General features: G+C 35.7%; 1 protein-coding gene across 1 annotated transcript in view; it reads left to right on the top strand.

Annotated features, from left to right (window-relative positions):
• Positions 1 to 18,197, top strand: part of LOC126767260 (uncharacterized protein DDB_G0283357-like) — a 119,101-nt gene extending 100,904 nt beyond the window's left edge. Inside the window, exons 3-6 of the mRNA XM_050484822.1 lie at positions 2,778 to 2,910; positions 4,481 to 4,692; positions 11,241 to 11,539; positions 11,626 to 18,197. Coding sequence (XP_050340779.1) covers positions 2,778 to 2,910; positions 4,481 to 4,692; positions 11,241 to 11,539; positions 11,626 to 11,785 — 804 coding nt within the window. The 3' untranslated portion in view covers positions 11,786 to 18,197. The remainder of the gene's footprint in view (positions 1 to 2,777; positions 2,911 to 4,480; positions 4,693 to 11,240; positions 11,540 to 11,625) is intronic.
• Positions 18,198 to 20,189: the final 1,992 nt, after the last annotated feature.

Genomic DNA, 20,189 nt, shown 5'->3' with positions numbered 1-20,189 from the left:
ATTACACTCAAATAGTATTTCTCGTTGACAATTTGGCCTTTCGGAATTCAGAGTATACCACAACTCGATAATCGGAGAATACTGTCAACCTAACTTTAATTTTTGACCTGCCTTGACGTGTTTTTTTCAGTTTCGGCTCACCTTTGCCACGATATTCGGCCGATTGATTGTCTGTTCCCATCTCGTAAGTATAGATCTAAGAATCTGGGCCGGTAATAATACGTTTCAGGACATCCTGATGGTCGGAGCGCATTACTTCACAGACGTTGACGCGACGCTGTTTTTCGAAAGAAATGAGTGATTTTGAAACCAATCGTGCTTTCACCCAAATGATCTTTCAAAATGGTTTTCACTGATCCTTCCGATATTCCAACGATGCCAGTAAGATCTCTGACTGTTAATCGTCGATTCTCAAGCACCAATTCCTTTATTTTATTGAGGTGTTCAATATTAGTTGATATTGATGGCCGTCCTAGACGTGGTTCGACGTCAACGCGTCCGCGACGCAAAACTTGTTCGTAAGGAATTTTGCGAAAAGATCCTGGCCTATATACTTACAAGATCAAATTTACACAAGAACTGACGCCGCTTGACCACCAGAATCGTCGTTTGTTCGCTGAGTAACAACTTTAAAATTATCTGGATTTTCATACAAAAATCATCTTTAGCAATGAGGTTCATTTCTGGCTCAACGAGTTCGTCAATAAGCAAAATATGCGTTATTGGTCAGGCAGCAATTCACACGTACTCAATGTGTCACCATTGCATTCCGAAGAAATTAAGGTTGATGATCAAGACCGGCTCGTTACTGTGAATGGGAATCGCTACCGCTCAATGAGAACCGAATATTTTTGACCCAAATTGGATGATACGGACTTGGCCAATATGTGGTTCCAACAGGACGGCGCTACAACCCATACAGCGAATGTCTCAATCGATTTATTGAAAACCAAGTTTGATGAAGTGTTATTTCACGAAATAACGCAGTCAATTGGCCGCCTCGGTTGTGTAATTTGACAAGGTGAGACTATTTTCTGTGGGATTAGGTCAAGTCTATGGTTTATGCCATAAAGCCAGCGACTATTGATGAACTTCGTACGAATATCGAACGTGAAATTGCAGCAGTATCGACGGATTTATGCTTGAAAAACGTCGAAAATTGGATTCAGCGTCTGGACTTGTGCAAGTTTCCCCTTGGTGGACATGCAAAAGAAATCGAGTTCCATAAATAATGATCAATAGCCCATGTCAGGAAATTTGAGCTACGGATATTATATGTTATTTCTGAATTGGTTCACTTGTAAGCTTGTTTTAGCGTCCGCGTATTCGAATTTAGTAACAAAATTTTAGTAGTTAACCTTTTTATTAGAGGTGCCTGAAGTTACTTCCACAGTTCGCTGGCATTACAAGACCTCGTGAAAAATTATTCAAATTGATTAATAACCCAACAATGGGTAAAAATTGTTGAATGTTTGTCTCGAACTATTTTTTTACATTTACTAAATGCATTTATAATATATCTATTTTGGTACATTTTCTTCGACATTTAAATTTAAAAATAACACATCTATGTATATACATACATACATACATCCATAAGTACCAAATGCTCGCAACAAATAAAAAAAAAATGCTGAAAACATTTGCCGGCTTCACATCGGTATGAAAACGTATTTATGTAGTAAGTGTCATGTATCTGTCCACAGGCGCCTCTGAATATGTGCGGTCATATTTTATTTTGCACCATGTCGACAAGGGAATAGTTAATAATTGCAGATTACACAAGTGTCTCGTGTTTTGACAAATTACATTCTTGCCGCAGAGAAATATCACCTGTTGCCACAAACCAATGTAACCAACAGATAAATAAAATGTAAAGAGGCTGCTGAGATACCATATGAAATATCTTGTCGTACACATACAAAGAAGCTTATGTGTATTTATGGCTGTGTGTATGCTATAAGATACTTAAAAGAATACTGTGTTATTAACTGCACCTGTGGTCCTATGTACTTTCATATGAATATGTACATATAATTATGGATTTGCAAAAACTACTATGTGGTAGGTGGTAGTGGGCGTCAGTGAAACACCCCGTAATCACAGTCAAGCTCATATGTTGCAATTGCGATATGAAAATCGGTTATGATAGCGCCAAACAGACTGAGAAGATGATGATTGAAATACTTTTCATATATTACCTTGAGAGTAGGTAGGAAGGTACAGTGGATGTCTGACGAGACAGCTAGGCCTTAAGGAGGACCATTGTGAAGCTATCGGAACTAAAATCTACTCACTCTATTGTTTTCTCTGAACCTTCTTGAGGTCGTGATGAAGTTCATCAATCTTGTTTTTTTTTTCAAAATTATGTCCATTTTTTAATGTGGGCGTTCCTTGATTCGACCACTTTTTGAGCACTATGAATCGAACAAGAAACTGGTATAAAACGTATATGCTGGTAGAAATAAAACAAATGGTCCGAATAGCAAGCTTTAATAAAGTGTCTACAAATGGGAATATCGAATGGACTGGTTATAGCTCTTAGGAAAGAGCAGAGTTCCAACATAGCCAGAAGAGTAGAGGCGAATCGAACACACCTATTAGTATAAATACATATATGTATAACAATGTAATAAAATAAAAAAGTTATTACTCCATTCAAATTTAATCACAATTTTTAATTATTGAATTACAAAAATATATGTTCAAAAATTCATTTTCACAATTGGTTTGTATCAAAAAAATTTAACCTGAACCTTTCTATTTATATTCCTTAGGAGGACGCCAATAACATCAATTCGCAATACTATATACCCGGCACATTGACACGCCAAAAGCAGGAGGAATTGGGAACGCCAGACGCCGTACAGGAAACACGACGCTCACATGTGAAACATAAGCATGAAAAAGGTACGAGTAATTAAAATCGTCTTTCTTATAGTTTCATTGTAAGCTATCGAAACAGTTAAGGTTTAAGAAAAAGTTGGTGTAAAGCGGTTGAATTTTATTTTGAATTATTTCATATTGATTATAGGTATTGTATCAAATCTGGAAGGTACTCAATATAATAGAAAAGATTTAGAATGATTGGGGTCCATAGATAACGGGCGTTTTTTAGACGTGTGGTTTTAAATGAGGCATTTTCGTATGATCCGTCATTGCGCGTAACAATTTGAGCTATGTCCATCCACTTTATGAAAGATTTTGCGGAAGAATCTTGGTTTGCGGGCCTACAAAATCCAACTCGTACAAGAGTTGAAGCCGATTAATCAACAAGTGCGTCGCACATTCAGTGAATGCGCTCAAAACGGGGATCCATTTTCAAAATATGATTTTGTTGAGCGATGAATCTCATTTTTGGTTGAATGGGTACGTTTAAAAACGAAATTGTCGCACTTGTAATGATGATAACCATTATTGAGATGCCGTTACATGCTCAAAAAGTCACTTTCTGCTGTGACCTATAGGCAGAGAGAGTCTTTGTTCCATATTTCTTCAAAAAAGAAGTCTGCTTTAATGTTCCAGTGAATGAGGGACACTATAGACCCATGATTAATATCTTTTTTGTGCCTGAATAAGAGGATATTGATGTGGATGATCTTTGGTTACAATAAGACGGCGATAAGCCATATAGCTAACAAAGTAAGAAATTTATTGAAGGAAACTTTTAGCGAGTGCATTTTCTTCCGTCACCTCCAAGATCTTCTGATTTAACACTGCTAATTTTTGTTTTTGAGGGGTTATGTGAAGACGCTTGTCTACGAAAATAAGTCTGAGGGGTTTGACGCCTTTGAAAAAAAAAAAGTGGTCACAAATTGGGGCTTTCGGCTGGAATTTATTCGAGCTAGTCGCGTTGGTCGCTTACCCGAAGTAATTTTTTAAACATAATGACAAACCCATACCTTTGTAATAAAGCTAAATTCATGGCCACAAAAATGAATTAAGTATATGCATTTTATTTCTTCGTTAAAACCACATGTCCAAAAGCAACACCCTTTAGAGAGACAGAGATAGAGAGATAGAGATCTGTATAAGAATATTTATGGTTTGCATTTATTTTAAATCGAATATCTAAACCTTAAGACAACCACCTGAGCGATATCTTTTGTCAAAGCATTTTTGGAAAGCTTTTAAAAATCAATTTACGACATAACTCGACCGGAAGAAAGGAATATTAACACCATTTTCTTAAAGTGCATATTTACATTACAAGACCTAAGAAATCCAGATTTTTGTTAAATTTGCGTCTAATAAAATATTCATGATAATTTAAGTTTTTTTTACTGGAACCGATTTGCTCTCCAAAGTAGCGCAAATTTAAGTCGCCTCGTAGCTGAAGTTTATTTGCTCGTATGCCTTAAAAATTAATTAAATTTCCAAGCCTTTAAAATTAGTCATTTATTAAGTGCTTCTATTAAGCACATATCAGAGAATTTTGTCCATACCACGCCCACTAATCGCTTTTGACATCTCTTTGCAGCTTTGGCCAGCGAACACGTTAAGCAAATTCGTAGCGAAGCCGCTTGTCGTGTTCCACAGCGACGCGTCGAACGCATACAGCGCGACCCCTCAAAGACCTACACGCCGCACTGCACGGTGCTCCACCGATGCACCGACGAGACTGGTTGTTGCCGCAGCGAACGTCAAACGTGTGCACCGAAACGCACAAAAAACGTCGATTTGTATTTCTATGTGAGTATGAGTGTGAGCAGAAAAAAAAAAAATATTTCACAATTTTTTGTGTCGGTTCGCGGGTGTCAATACGTCACCAGATCGGTTTGCGTTTGCACCGCGATAGTGATTCAACGCTGCGGCGTTCTAAAGCATAAATTTATGCTTATGTGTGTTTGGATGTTTGAGTGTGTGTGTGTGTGACTGGTGCTGGCTGGTGAATTATATGCAGCCAGGCAGACTGGTAGTCAAGCAATCGCGCAGCCAAGATAATGAGGTCACTTGCCAGGCTATTGATTAATTGCCAATGCGTTCGGTTGGCGCGAGTTAAGCTGTTCTAGCTCCGTGTTGTTTTTGTTAAGTCAACGGAATTTCGTTCTGCCACCGAAAACGTGTGCTTTATAGACACACATACATGTATATATGAATATGTATATACATACATAAGTGATTTGGTTGTGCTTATTAGTTCTGAACTTATGCAGTCACATTCCGCACTTTAGCGCCCCTCGGATATTAACTGCACCGCCATTCGCGCAAATAACATGTGACTATGACTTGTGCAATGAAAAGTTCCGAGAATTATGTCATCAAAAATATTGAAAACTCAAGTGGATTTGTTTTATTTTTTATTGATATGTATGTATGTATATAACAGTGAGATTGAATAGTTGAACTAGATTTTAGGTTGGTAGAGTGGGCGTCTGACGACACACCTAGGCCTTTAGGGGGCTCGTTGTGAAACTAATGGGACTAAAATCCTCTCACTCAATTATGTCCTCTCTGAGCCACCCCGTGCTCCTGATTAAGTTCAACAGTGCAAAAAGTCCGGAACATCGTCTCTCGACCGATAGTTGCGATTCTCTTAGTATACAAAGCAGAGTATTCGACACAGTACTCGCCGGGGAATGCAGAGAAAGACTCGGCTATAACCGCCCCAACAAAGATAGATCGTTCAGCATCACGGACCGATTATATCAGTATCACCGGTTTCTTTGCAATGAAAATTCTGTTAAGGACTGAGAGGATGAAAAAGTCAATAAGGCTAGATTCGGAGTATAAAACGATTGATGAAAAAAGAAATTCGTTTCGCGGCGCACGAAATCTTCTTATCGTTTTTATTGCTTTGTGGTAAGGTGAGCTGGTCTATTGAGATCTCGCTTGGAATCCAGTATGCACAAAGCTTTCACTTACACAAATTTTCATTAACGAAATGTCCAACACGTTCCTTTGATATCTTAACAATTTTCAACCAAAATAATTTTGTGAATTTTTTAAATTTTTTTGTCCATAACAGCCCTTTTTGGTATTCACTGGTTTCATTCCTTCCGTTTTTTCGCTATGGCATATAGGCAGAATAACACACGTCGAGATCTTTTTGGCATCAGCAGTGATGTTTGATTAACATGTTTATTAATTTTTTCAAATATACTAGGTTTGTTAAAAAATTATCGCGAATTTTGTGTTTCTTCCAAGTCATCAGGCCCAGATATATTGCACTTCTGCTAGCGATTTTTTCAATCCTCAAAGGACTTAAAAAATTATTTTTTTCCGATTTTGTTTAGCTCCTCCTTCGATGCAGTCTTCATCCTCTCAATCGTAGTGTAGCGTTTTCCTTTCGTGGCCCTATTTAGTTTTGAGAACGAACAAAGTAACAGGAGGGCCAGATCTGGGGAGTATGGTAACTTCCAGGTAATATTCCTTATTGACTCAGCGATCCTTGACAAGAACTTACGCCGTTATTACCTTTTTTCTTGACGGACTCGGGTGTCCGTCACGCTCTTTGTCGTTCATACTTTCTCGACCCTCTGAGAACATTTTGTACCACCGATAAACGTTGTTTTGGTTCGAGGTAGCTTTATCATATGACACAGTCAATATTCAGATTGCGTTCGCGCACTTATTTTAGTTTTTCACACACAATTTTGTACAGATATGTTGATCTATTTTTTGGAATATACAAAAATCAAAGCAGAAATTAACAAAACGTTCAAAATGTCAACATGACTAAGTTAGGGATATGAATACCAACATAACGCAACGAAACAATCGAATATAACTAGTCCGCGGAAATTCAAAAACCTCGTATTGAATTCGTAGTAAATAACACATAGAAAAGGTGTAGCGTCTTACGAGTGTGTTTATCTTCTATAACCGAATCGATCGTTTCAACCTAAATAAATCGATTATTTTCGCCCTGAAGAGTCCAACAAAACAAAGGCTGCTCTTTAATTTTACAAACACAAAAATCACCTACAACATCAACATTTCGTAGTTGTTTCAGTTCATTGGGTAAATATTAGATGTCAAAAATCCACCCTATTTTATTAAGGTCGGAGCAGTCGCGCTATCTTTAGTTTTTTTTATTACCTCTTCGAGCTTTGTGGACAGTTTACCGATAGCTTCTGTATGATTTTTCACAGATATAATTATGAGCTAGAATTTTGGTTAAATATGGGTGTTCAGTCAATCAAATAAACTTCTGATAAAGGAGCCAATAATTAGTTCTTTGAAATGAAATGGTGTTTCGTGGATCCCGAGAGTATTTCTTTATCCTTTCAGACAGTAAGAAATCTAAGCTTTAGCTGTTCAATATTTTTGGAATCGAGAGATTCAACCAATTCACATATAAGTGGCGTAAATCCCTTGTTTTAACGATTTTTTATAGGTAGCTTCCAGCTTTTAGTAGTGGGGAATTGATGCATTGTTTACTTTATAAATACGAATCAGTTAGTTTATCTAAGTCGAGTTCTAGATAAGACCGAACAAAAGCAGAGACGATACTCATCCATCTCTCGCATGCCTATTTCTCTGTACTTTCTACATGTATCATCGTTACTAATTACCCTACTTCCCGCATGTGATGCCTGTGACTAGGCTGGCAACCGTCCTGCAGTTTTTCGAGACTATGTGAGAAGAAAGCGTGGGTGTTTTATTTTCACTCCTTCGTATGTGATCTTGGCGAGCCTGCACGTCCCTAAGCCATTCCATCTCATCCTGATATATTCTACAGATCGAGGAGCACTGTGCAATAAATTCCAGCAATTTTTGATCCGTCCGTATAGATATGGTGGGTCGCGAAGCAACCAGCAACTCTATAAAGCTTCAAGTGAACAGCCAACCGGCAATTAAGACCAATATAAAGCTTCACTGCGTTAGGTTGATCTGAGAACGCAATTCCCTAAAGCTGCCCCAGACTTTACCTCCCTTAAGGGTTGCTTGAAGATCTTGGAAAACTAGCAACACAGTGCATACCACACATTTACTTTTGGGTAGTATTGAGTGTATCTAGAGCCAGTCGATGAAACGATGAGCTGTACGAATTATATGACAACATTGATATAGTTCAGCGAATTAAGAGACAACGGCTACGCTCGCTAGGTCATATCGTCCGAATGGATGAAAACACTTCAGCTCTGAGAGTATTGGAGGCAGTACCTGCCGGGGGAAGCAGAGAAAGAAGAAGATCTTCACTTCTTTGGAATGACCAGGTGGAGAAGGACCTGGCTACACTTGGAATCTCCAATTGGCGCCAAACAGCGAAAAGGAATAACGACAGGCGCGCTGTTGTTAACTTGGCTATAACTGCATAAGCAGTGTCTACGCCAAGAAAGAAGAAGATGAATCAAAATACAAGTATATTTTGTATATCCAATAGTTGAAGGTGTTGTACGAGTAAATAAACATTAACTAAACGAAACTATAATATGTGACATGAGTACAAAAATGAGTTTAAATTGAGCCATTCATCAATTTGACCTTTAATATTGCGACTTCACTTTCCATTTTAAATATATACAGTTAAGTTTTGGACAAATGTCATACAGTTTAGACGATATACAGTTACAAATATTACATATCGCGTGACCACTTGCTTAGCTAATGTAGTTATCACCAGACAGAGTTGGTTGGTGTCAGTTTCGTTGTGGCTATCAGTCAAATCTCACCGAATGGGAGTAAAAAATGATCGCATCAGCTCCACTGCCCACATCACCGGTTGTTATGCAAACTCATAATCGCCTCATTGCCAGTCAAACAGGCCAAATGTGTAAGCGGTCCGGAGCAGACAGACAGACAGTTCGTGGTCAGTGCGGGCTCTGCGCAGACCGATAGCACTGTAGATAAGTGCCACAGATACATGTGTAGTAATAGCGGCGCAGACAGGCAGAGAGTGAATATTTCTTTTTCCAGCTGATATGAAATGTGAGTAAATTAATTAAATAGCTTTGAATGACGGAAATCTGCATATTAAGGCCTACGGGCGTTTGGCGGTGAAGGTGGCAGCGACGTTGACTCGTCGTTGACTTCTGTGGCCAACCACTGTGGCGTGCGGTGCTTAGGGAAAATCAGGAGTTGTTCGTGGCATAATTGGGTGGCCCGGCCTGGTCGTCGGTGGGCCGGTGATAGATTTCGTTTAGTGAATGCCGCCGCCGCCGCCGCAGCCGCACGAAGCGTGAGTGAGTGATTGCAGAGTGGCAAGGTTGCGCGCACGTGGGTGGCACAGCAGCGCATGCGGCGTGGAAAGTAAATAAGTTGTTTGACTGCCGCTTGTTTTTATGGCATTTGATGGTGCCTCAAGGATTTTTCGCGTGGCCACAGCTTGACCGGCGTGTCGCCCAGCAGCGCAAATGCTCGTAAGTTTGTGTATTTGGCGGCGCTATGATCGCCTGCTGGTCCGTTGCTGCGACGGTTGTTTGTTTTATTTGCTCCACGTCAACGGATAATGTGCATATCAATTTATTATGCAATTTCATTTGCAGTTTAGAGGCTTACGTGCCTATGTATGTGCCTATGCATTTACCTGCATGTATGTCTAGGCCAAAGTGTGCATTTATAAATTCGTTTATACATATGTATGTACATATGTATGTATATTAATTTATTTGCTCTTTCTCCAGCGTTGTTTGATGGTTTTCGTCTGAAAGCAATTTGTAGGATTTGCAATTTAATTGCATTCGATTTATGAGCGGATTAACTTGAAGCACCTACGCGTCGTGGCGGCGGTCACTAACGGTGAAAGTGCAACAGGTGGTTGTAAAAGCCTCCGCTAACTGGCATCAAGTGTTGTTTTGTAGATTTACACACTTGTGGCATGCCAATCAGTAGACTTCGGCATGTACATGGGAATGTACTTTATCGCTTGATAAGCGATTTTGATGGATTTTAATATAGTAGAATGGGTATAAAGCTTTGAAGTATAAGAATATTTCTGTGAAAGACCAAAGTGATGTTGTCTTTCAACGATAATAAGAAGTATGCCTTGCATAATGAATGGCTTGTTGTCAGGTACACTTAACAGTGTTAATTTAAAGGAAGAGAGAAAAAACATTACTTTCGGTTGCCCCAAATACCCTTCACAAATACAAAAGATGCCTTACAGGAACATGGGGCTGATCATTCAGCTTGTATGGCAGCTATATGCTATAGCTAACCGATCTGAACAATTTCTTCGGAGATTACATTTTTGTCTTAGAAAATAATCTATACCAAATTTTATGAAGATACATTGTCAAATGTGAAAGTTCTCCATACAAGAACTTGATTCCGATCGTTCAGTTTATATGGCAGCTATATGTTATACGAGTAGTGGTCCGATATCGACAGTTCCGACAAATGAGCAGCTTCTTGAAGAGAAAATGACATTTGCAAAATTTCTAAACGATATCTTAAAAACTGAGGGACTAGTTCGTATATATGTATACAGACGGACAGACAGACAGACGGACATGGCTAAATCGCCTCAGCTCAACATACTGATCATTTATATATAATAAGTAGGCAGTTGAGAAAAAAAGTCCTCTCTCGACGAACAAAGACCAAACTGTATAAGTCACCCATTATTCCCGTCCTGCTTTATCGTGCAGAGGCATGGACGATGACAATATCTGATGAGTCGACGTTGCGAGTTTTAATAATATGATTGGCACCAATATTGGTGCAAATCAGTTTCTATCCATATCCATACGTATAGAAATATCCTGATCCGCTTGACTTTTCATAGAAGTTCAATGACTTACACAAGGTCTTTTCGTGAATTACTAAGAGCGATTTAGAGGATGTTGTTGTTGTTGGTGTAGCGGCATAAAACATTCCTGAAGAAATTTCGAGTAATGGTGCCGAGTTGACAGTTCTTGACGGGATAAAAATCTGGATCCGTTCCGGTTTCTTAGACCCGACTGTGGTGGGAAGGTCTTAGAAGATATGTAGATAGTATACAGGATATATTTCAGCGTTGAAGGTTAAGTTAGGTGTTTTCCTATAAGATATGAACGTGTCTTTTCTAAAGCAAACTCGACACTCTTTACTTCAATAAATTCATAAACTGTGCTCTCAAAAATCTCTCATTCATATTCGTTGGTTTAGAACCAAAAAAATCTTATATCACTTTGATAAGTTTCTTCTAAATGTTGCCTTTGTGACTTTTTCGGTGTCATTTGTGAGACTATATTGAAACATGGTTCGTCTATATGTTACGATTTCTTGACTATTTTGTTTTATCTAATATTATCATTAATTCCAAATCTTTTTTATCAAGAAATAATTTTTACAATATACATTTTCATGCACAGGTTCACAGCATCAATGAAAAGGGCACCGTCGAACGTTTAACATTCGTTAATCACACGGAATGTCACTGTGTGGAGAAGACGCAACAACAGGTCGACGAATACCACAATATGGCAATGTACGACATGACCTATGGCGGACAGACAATGCGACACGCAACGATAGTCAACTGTAATTGTCCCAAATTGTATGAGAAAATATTGCAAGAAGATGGCTTTTGTCGCTGCGATTGCTCGTCCGGCAACACCGGCTGTGACTGGCTTAAACGCGGCATGGAGCATTTCTCGATGATCGATCGCAAGTGAGTACATTCGCTTTATAGCATTCAAATTAGCAATTATTTAGTATACAAAATATTAATTAAAATTTTTAATTTCTTGCACGCAGATGCATAAGCGAAGGCCGCTGTAAGCCGCCCACATGTGAGCACGGCAACTACATCAAAAAGTTTGGACGCTGTCCGCGGCGCGAGGAGCAGTTGCCAGCCGCCTTGACTGAGCCGGTGATGATGGCGACGAACGCGCTCTCCAGCAGTGATTACCATTGAAACGAATTATTGATAGACAAGCATTTTATTGCAAAAATGAAACTAAAATTAAGTATTAATAACTTTTAATAATTAAAATAATTAATTTATTCGATACAAATTAGACGAAACTACTTATGAAGGGTGGGAGAAAAAATGCGAAGAAATATATAAAAAATTTAAAAAAATGTATGGCAAAATTGTTGGAAAAAGATGGAGGGAGAATTGAAATTTTTGTGAGAAAATACTCAAAAGAGATAACGTACAATAATAAGCAGCAAAATGAAATTTATGCATTAATAATTAAATGTGATTTAAAATTTTAAACTTAAACTCGCATAAGTCAAGAATATATGTATACTTTCCAGTTTGATGCAATACGCGTGCATATCTTATATAAGGTCACTTAAAATGCAAAATAACGTGCCAACAAAAAATTCGAAATTGAGTTTTTATTGCTTACGATTCGCCAATTCATATTACATATTTGTAGTGGTATATACCATAAACTTTAACCGATATATAACCAATACATAACCACTCTATAACCATTTTATAACCGAAACTCAAATTTTGTTTATATGAGATGTTTCTATTATAACGTTTTTCTTTCGCCTCTAAGTTCATTTTCATCTGCCGCTGTCAGATATAACCGATTTATAACCATTTTATAACCAAAACTAAATTTTTTTCATAAGAGCTGTTTTTATTATAACGTTTTTCCTTCGCCTGTAAACTTATTTTCAGCTGTTGCTGTCAGATATAACCGATATATAACCGTTTTATAACCGAAACTCAAATTTTTTTTATATGAGCTGTTTCTATTATAACGTTTTTCTTTCGCCTCTAAGCTCATTTTCATCTGCCGCTGTCAGATATAACCGATATATAACCGTTTTATAACCGAAGCTCAAATTTTCTTTATAAGAGCTGTTTTTATTATAACGTTTTTCCTTCGCGTGTAAACTTTGTTTCAGCTGTTGCTGTCAGATATAACCGATATATAACCATTTTATAACCAAAACTCAATTTTTTTTCTATGAAATCTTTCTATTATATCGTTTCTCCTTCGCCTATAAACTTATGAAACGCGATGTTACGTTATTTTGCATTTTAGGTGACGATAGGCATAATATATATTATACCATATATGCATGTGTATGTATCATTTGTACTAAAAAATGTATGCGCACCCTAATGCATTTAGCGAGTGCTTTAACTCCCATCAATTATCACTTATAAACTTCCATGTAAGCAATGCATGCAATTTACATTGTTTTAATGTACGAAACCTAGACATATGATTTGAGAAGACTTTTAACAGCGAACTTTTTACTAAGTATATACATACATACATACACACTTACATATGTAGTGAATTGTAGTTGACGATAAATAAATATCAATCAAATACGCTATTAAATAGAATTTATCTAAAATTATTGTTAAACGTTACACAACTAAAATTAATAAATAAATAAATAATATTAATAATAGTATTAAACCATATTTAACACTTACACAAATATACAAGTTGTGCATTTGTAAAGTTAAAACGCTAGTTTTACTTACTATTATTGATACACTGAGAAAAATGAAAAGCAATTCCATTGATATTTTGACTGCGTTAATTTAGTAATATGTAACTAATGTTAAAGCACTTTAAATATACACACATTAAAGTTAGACGAATTTAAGCATTTACATATGTACATGCCTATATACTTTAAGTTATGTTTATTAACTAATGATTTTTTGTACATTTTTCTACTGTCTGCAATAATTAAACGAAATTTTATAACTCTAATTAGTCACAAGCGAGTAAGAAAATTAATATTTTCTGCTAAAATTAGTTGAAAACACTTCAAATTAACAGCAAATGTATGTACATACATATTACAATTTTTTTTTTACCACGTACTTTGTACTGTTTAAGCAATTACCTGTATTTAAGTTTATTATTTTTTTTCTAGTCAATTATTTTAGTTATTTTTTATATGTATATTTATGATGTGTTTAATAAATATTTATAAGATTAGCTATTTTAAATTACACAAATATACACATACTATATATTATATAAATAGCTCAGAGCACACATGTATGTATGTGTGCGCTCCAAACTTATTGGCGACTGCAACAACTATTTTCGAATTAATGAGGGTGTTTTAGATAGTACTTAGAAGCTATAGAAATGAGAAAATGTTACTCCTAAAGCAGTGTGTTCATAAATATGGCTCGGTTAAGTGATTTTAGACCATTTCCGCATTTCAATTTTCAACCTCTAGGCTTAAAATTGCGTAGAAGACTCACGAATTAAAAAAATCTAATATTATACCCCAAAAGAACCGACCTTCATGCTGTGTTGCAAAGAAATAGTAACGCTAGAAATTTGTATTTGTTGTGAAATATTAACCGTTTCAAAAATTTTGCTTGTGTTCGATTCGTCATTTCGCTGCTCGCTTTGTCAAAACTCCACTTCCATAACAACAAAAGAAACGCACAATAAAGGTGTCCAGTCTATTTAAATACAAAAGATAATGTTGATTTCTTATTAAAGTGCTAAGAAACACTTTTCATTCCATCATTTCTTCGTTATACCAGTCTATTGAATTTATGCAAGTTGCATGTTCTATTCAGTTCAAATACGAAAACAGCAACAAAGATATTTAGCTGAACACAATGTGACTTCCCATCATATTCTATCGCCTTTTGTATATCTGTATCTATTTTTGAAGTTTATACCAATTGTTTGTTTCTTTTAATACTTTCCAAATATTGGCGAATTTAAGCCTGGTTTTTTTAAATGAAAAATTGTATGTGGATACTTTAGCAAAATGGTATAATCACTTGTAATTTAATCTTTTGTTGAAAATACCAGTCTATTGAATTTATACCAGTTCCCTAATCGATTCATTTTAAACGAAAAAACAGCAACAAAGATATCTAAATGCACTTAATATATCATATTCATATTCTATCGCCTTGTGTATATGTATGTATATGTTTATATAGTTTATACCAATTGTCTGTTCGTTTTAATACTTTCCAAATATTGGCAAATTTAATTTATGGCAAAAAATTGGTATAAACACTTGTAATCTAATCTTTTCCTGATTATGCCAGTCTAGTTAATTTATACCAGTTACATAAACGATTAAAGTTAATTGAGAAAGCAGCAAAAAAGGTTTCTTGATGAACTAAATGAAACAGAGTGTCTTCCCATCTTATTCGATAACTTTTTATGCCTTTCCACGTGATTTATACCACTTCCATGTTCGTTTTAATACTTTCCGAAATTCGACCAATCAAAGTCCTGTTTATGTAAATAAACAAAATAATGTGGTTACCACAAAAAAGTGGTATATATACTTGTAATTTAATCTTTTATTGATTATTCCAGTCTTTTTAATTTATACTAGTTCCCTAATCGACAAATGAGAGAGCAGCAACAAATGTTTCTAAATGAACTCGATGAAATAGAGTGTCTTGCCATCATATTCGGTATCTTTTTTTGTATGTCCAAATGATTTATACCAGTTGCATGTTCGCTTCGATACTTTCCAAAATTCGATCAATCAAAGTCCGGTTTATATACATAAACAAAATTATGTGGTTACCTCAACAAAATTCTAGTAGAAACTTTTGCAATTTTATCTTTGCTTGACTAAGCCCATGTTTTAATTATACCAGTTCCTTGTTCGATTAAATTTAAGAGAGAAAGCCATAATAAAGATATCCAGTTGAATTCAATAAAAAAGAGTATTTTTCTATAATACTCTGTATTTATTTCTTTATAACAGTGATTTATACCAATTGTGCGTTCGAATCGTCATTTCGTTTCTGTACTAACCAAGATAACGAAACTAACACAAAATGAAGAAAGTTACCATTCGGCATGCTGTTTCAGTGGAAATTGTGAACAAATCGCTTAACCTTGCCTTCAGCTATGTGAGAGTTCAAATATGGTAATACATTACTTATAATATTGCGATCCTTTAAGACTTTTTCTACAAAAGTATCCTTTAGACTTTTTAAGACCTACAATTTTCAACTGAATAATGACCATATAAAGTATTTTTTTACCTTGGCTTAACTACAAGAACAATCTAGAACGGCTTCTTTAAATTTTTAATTATCTAAAAATATCTGATATTATTTGATATTGGTAACCATATATACAGAGGAAGTAAAAAAATGATTTTTTCACCAAAAGTCATATATAAGCCTTATCTGATCGATTACTGACTAAGTACAATATTCTGCCTGGAACACTGCTCAATTTTAAGAGACTAAATATTAAATTTTACTTACCATTGCCAGTAAAAGTGCAATTTACAGTTAATAATGTTTTAGTTTTAGCTGCTCTTTTTATCAAAACTGCCCAGCGATCCTAACTCACCACACTGATTTATTGCAAGAATTAATTGCGAAACTGTAAGAAAATTTAAATGTAAAAGCGATTAGTTGAAAGTAGCACTTTTTTTTTTATGAGAAAACGCTTTCTTTAAAGAACCATAAATAGGTTTACTTATTAAGAATATTTGTGTTCGAAAGTATGGTACTTCAAAGTTTTAAAAAACATTTTTTAATAAACTTATTATATCATACTATTCTTATAATTCCATAAAATCACGAAACTGCCAGAATTGTATTCTCGTACAGAAGAACTGCTGCATTGCATCGGATATGCATTGATGATTACTTTCCTTCTTAATTCCTAACACCAGTCCCTAACGCAGTCTATTGATTCAATTTATATTGTTCGCAGAGGAGAATTAGATCAGTTATGGCTGACGAATTCCAAAGTTGTCTGAACGATTCCGAAGTTGCTTTACATTAAAGGAGTTAAAGTTGTGAAGATTTCGTGGTAGAACTATAGAAGTAGATTCTTATATGTATAACGAAAACATGTCACATTTGGTGAAGTAATCAGTCATCAGTAAATACTCATCGTAAAAATCGCCAAATGCTTTCAGAAAGACCAGTATGTACTAAACTTTTATTATTCTTTTGATGTGACATTTGGCACAGAAATTTAAATTAAAAAGTCTTACTATTCAGCGAAGGATAAATATTTTCTTTTTTATTATCTAATGTTCTGATTTTTATTTATCGTAATGCTAATTATGTGTATTATGTATTTTACAACAGAAAGATTAATTCGTGGTACCCTTAACAAGATCGAAATTATAAAATATAGTAACGCACATTGATTCGATTTTTTCATGCCTCACTGTCTGTCAGTCCGTCTGTATAAACGCGAATCTCCCAGTTTTTGAGATATGGATCTGAAAATTTGCACAAATCACATCACATCGAGGCGCCAGAGTCACCAAAGCATTGGCCTAGCACGCTGACTGCTTTCCTTTTATAGAGCCAGCTAGCAGCCAGTTTACCGTGAGATCATCAAATAACTTTTAAATCACATCACATTGTGGCGCGAGGGCCAACAAAGCACCAGATAGGCACGGTGGTGGACTATATAGAGCCAGATGCAGCCAGATTCTCCAGAAGTCACCTACTTGCTTTACATATATAGAGCTACAAGGTGACCTCATGACTTTATAATCACATCGAGGCGCGAGAGTCACCTAAGTTCTGGCCTGGTCCGGTGCTTGTTTTACTTATATATAGCCAGCTGGCAGACAGCTTCCCTTGAGTCACCTGGTGATTTCCAAATCACAGTACATCGAGTAATGGCATGGTGCCTGCTTTATTTATATAGAGCCAGTTAGCAGCCATCTTCCAGTCATATGTATCATTACTTTTAAATCACATCACATCGAGGCGTGATGCTTAGGTGACTGCACTGCTTTTGTCTCGTCCAGCCAACATTAATTCTCGGCGATGTGGTGCCAGTTCTACTACATCTTCGGCAAAGCTTCACCCGTTTAAACTTTGCTTCGGCAGACAGAGTTCCTCAATTTTGCAAAATAGCCATACTTTTCTGTCTTACCTTCCTTGGTGGCTACCTTGATAATTTCAAAAGAGACAAATAGCGAGAGATAAAGCCGAATGTTGAAAAGGAGAGGAAGGATTTATAATTAATTTATACTCTTTAACGCTTAGAAACAACTGTAAGACGTAAAATTTTCAAAATATTAGACACTTGAAATAGATAATTATTAGCATTATGCAATTTTAAAATAATATTTGGACTTCTTTGGCAGAGCTACTAAACTAACCTCACTTTTATTTTCAATTTTATATAGTAAACACGCACGAAATTGTTCGTAATTTAAGCTAATTATTTGTATGTACATACATTAACACAATTAAGCAGTATATTAGTTTAATGATAATGACGAAAATGTAGAAAAAATAATTTTATTCAAAACACAAAATGTATGCAGTTTTTAAGAAATTCTCAAAGTTTCTTTTTAATAAAAATCAATCAAAAAACTACAATATCGAATTATACACAATACAATTTACAATGCCTTTTATTTCAATCGTTTTAAGATTCTTCGGCGGTAAGTTTGTTACTCAAAACATAAGAAACGTTTTAAAATTCATCGACAGTAAGTTTGTTTTTCAAAAGGTAAGAATTGTTAGTCCTTTTTAGGGGGGTGTCTTTTATCTGGCGGGTCCCAAACCCAGCGTACAATCCTAGAGAGGAATGATTCACCTTCTGACTTTACCTCGCCTTCAAACGTATAGTTTTTGCCCACCCAGAAGATGCTTGTTCTAAGACCGGAAGACGTGAGCTGCTTGAGTCATATGTAAAAGAATCGCTTGTGGTCACTCCCAAGTGAATAGCGCTTAGAGAACTTTCCTCACTTGAGTGAATTTCTACACATGGCTCCAGTATCCTCCTGGCTACACATGCAATTTCCAATTGGCGCCAAACAGAAAAGGCTTTCTATAGTCCACGCTTTGAAAACACATACTAAAAACTAGCACTAAAAAAAGCTATTGAAAAGCAAGCAGTGATAACACATAAGTTGTCGTCGATTCGCCAAACGTTGGATTGTACCAGATGTTCAAACAAACAAGAAGCATTTCTGGTGCAACACTGCGCAAATAAGTCTTGTGTTGTGCTTCTTTGATGGTGAAACTCTTCTTTTCCCCATAAGAGGTTCTTATTCTTAGTTTCGAGTCTTACGTTTCCTATAAAAAATATACTTTGATTCAGGACTTAAGTTAAATCAATTTGTCATATGAGCCATTCACAGTGATAAAACTGGTATAAAATGTGTTAAATAGCACTTGGTAGCATTGAATGTAGCGGTTATACCACTTTAATACTCCGCATACTCTCTTGTAAAAATCCATAACTTTTTTGTTACTTTTATTTGGTTTTTTGAGAAGAGAGAAAAATAGGAATGACAAATCGAAGACAGCTACTGTCAAAATTAAAGGGGTATCCTGGTCTAGAAATTTAAAAAAATCGAAATTTTTTTATTTATTTTCAAAGTTTAACTATTCAAGAATATGTGTACAAGAGGATTTTTCAAAATTCAAATTATTTTCGGACATATAGGCATTTTTCTGACCCGGCATCCAAACTGGTTCGGCCGGAACTAATCGAACAAAAGACTTTACGCGAAACTTTAAACGCGTTTTTCTCATAACTGACTTTTTCGGAAAGATACCCACAATTTCTCAGGTTCTACTGGACCGATTTTCTTGAAATTTTTATAGAGTCTTCTTTATAGGCTTGTCTATGGTTGGAACTAGCCCCATCTCCAAATTTTTATTTTTATTATTTTTAAAAAATTCGAAATAGTCAGAAAAAGTGATCCAAAAAAACTTTTTTTTTTCAGGCAGTCGCCATTTTGTGAAAAAATTTGTTCCCACTTTTCCGTAGTTCCGGCCATTCCGACATTATTCTAGATTTTTTTTTTGGTTTCAGATAACTAGGAGGGTTGAAATCATGGGAATGGTCACGTGGAAATTTGTAGAGATCCCCCACTTCGTCAGCTTATAATTTTTGAAATTTTTACTTTTTCTAGTTTTTATTTTCTTTCTGTACTCTTTTAAATTTAACAAATAACTAATAAAAAAATGGATGGTAAAAATATTAATTGCCTTTTTTTTACGACACTTTAAAAATTACCTAAAATTCATGGTTCTAGACCAGAATACCCCCTTAACTTTGTCTATAAAAGAATGTTCAGAATGAAGAGCTAAGGCTTAAAGTAAAGTTTGCCGATCTATTTGAATAGCTTTCTACGTCAAAACTCTGGTAAAACTTGATATTTCTGTAAGAGTAAGATAAATAAATTCATTCATTTCATCATGGAAAGACTTATGCCCGAACAACGTTAAACTTTATAACGAACGAACGTGAATTCTGTAAAGAATGTGTTTCGCGCTTCGCTGAACTTATGTTTAACATCATCGGACTAATGAGCATATTATTCGCAACAGTTATTTTGATACCCAGTGAAAATATAGCAGCAACTCGGACTGATGTATG

The sequence above is a fragment of the Bactrocera neohumeralis genome, unplaced genomic scaffold, assembly GCF_024586455.1.
Source record: "Bactrocera neohumeralis isolate Rockhampton unplaced genomic scaffold, APGP_CSIRO_Bneo_wtdbg2-racon-allhic-juicebox.fasta_v2 ctg49_3, whole genome shotgun sequence".
In the NCBI taxonomy this organism is placed as follows: Eukaryota; Metazoa; Arthropoda; class Insecta; order Diptera; family Tephritidae; genus Bactrocera; species Bactrocera neohumeralis.
The sequence above is the reverse complement of the archived record's forward strand: the minus strand, read 5'-3'. Positions and strand labels throughout refer to the sequence as shown.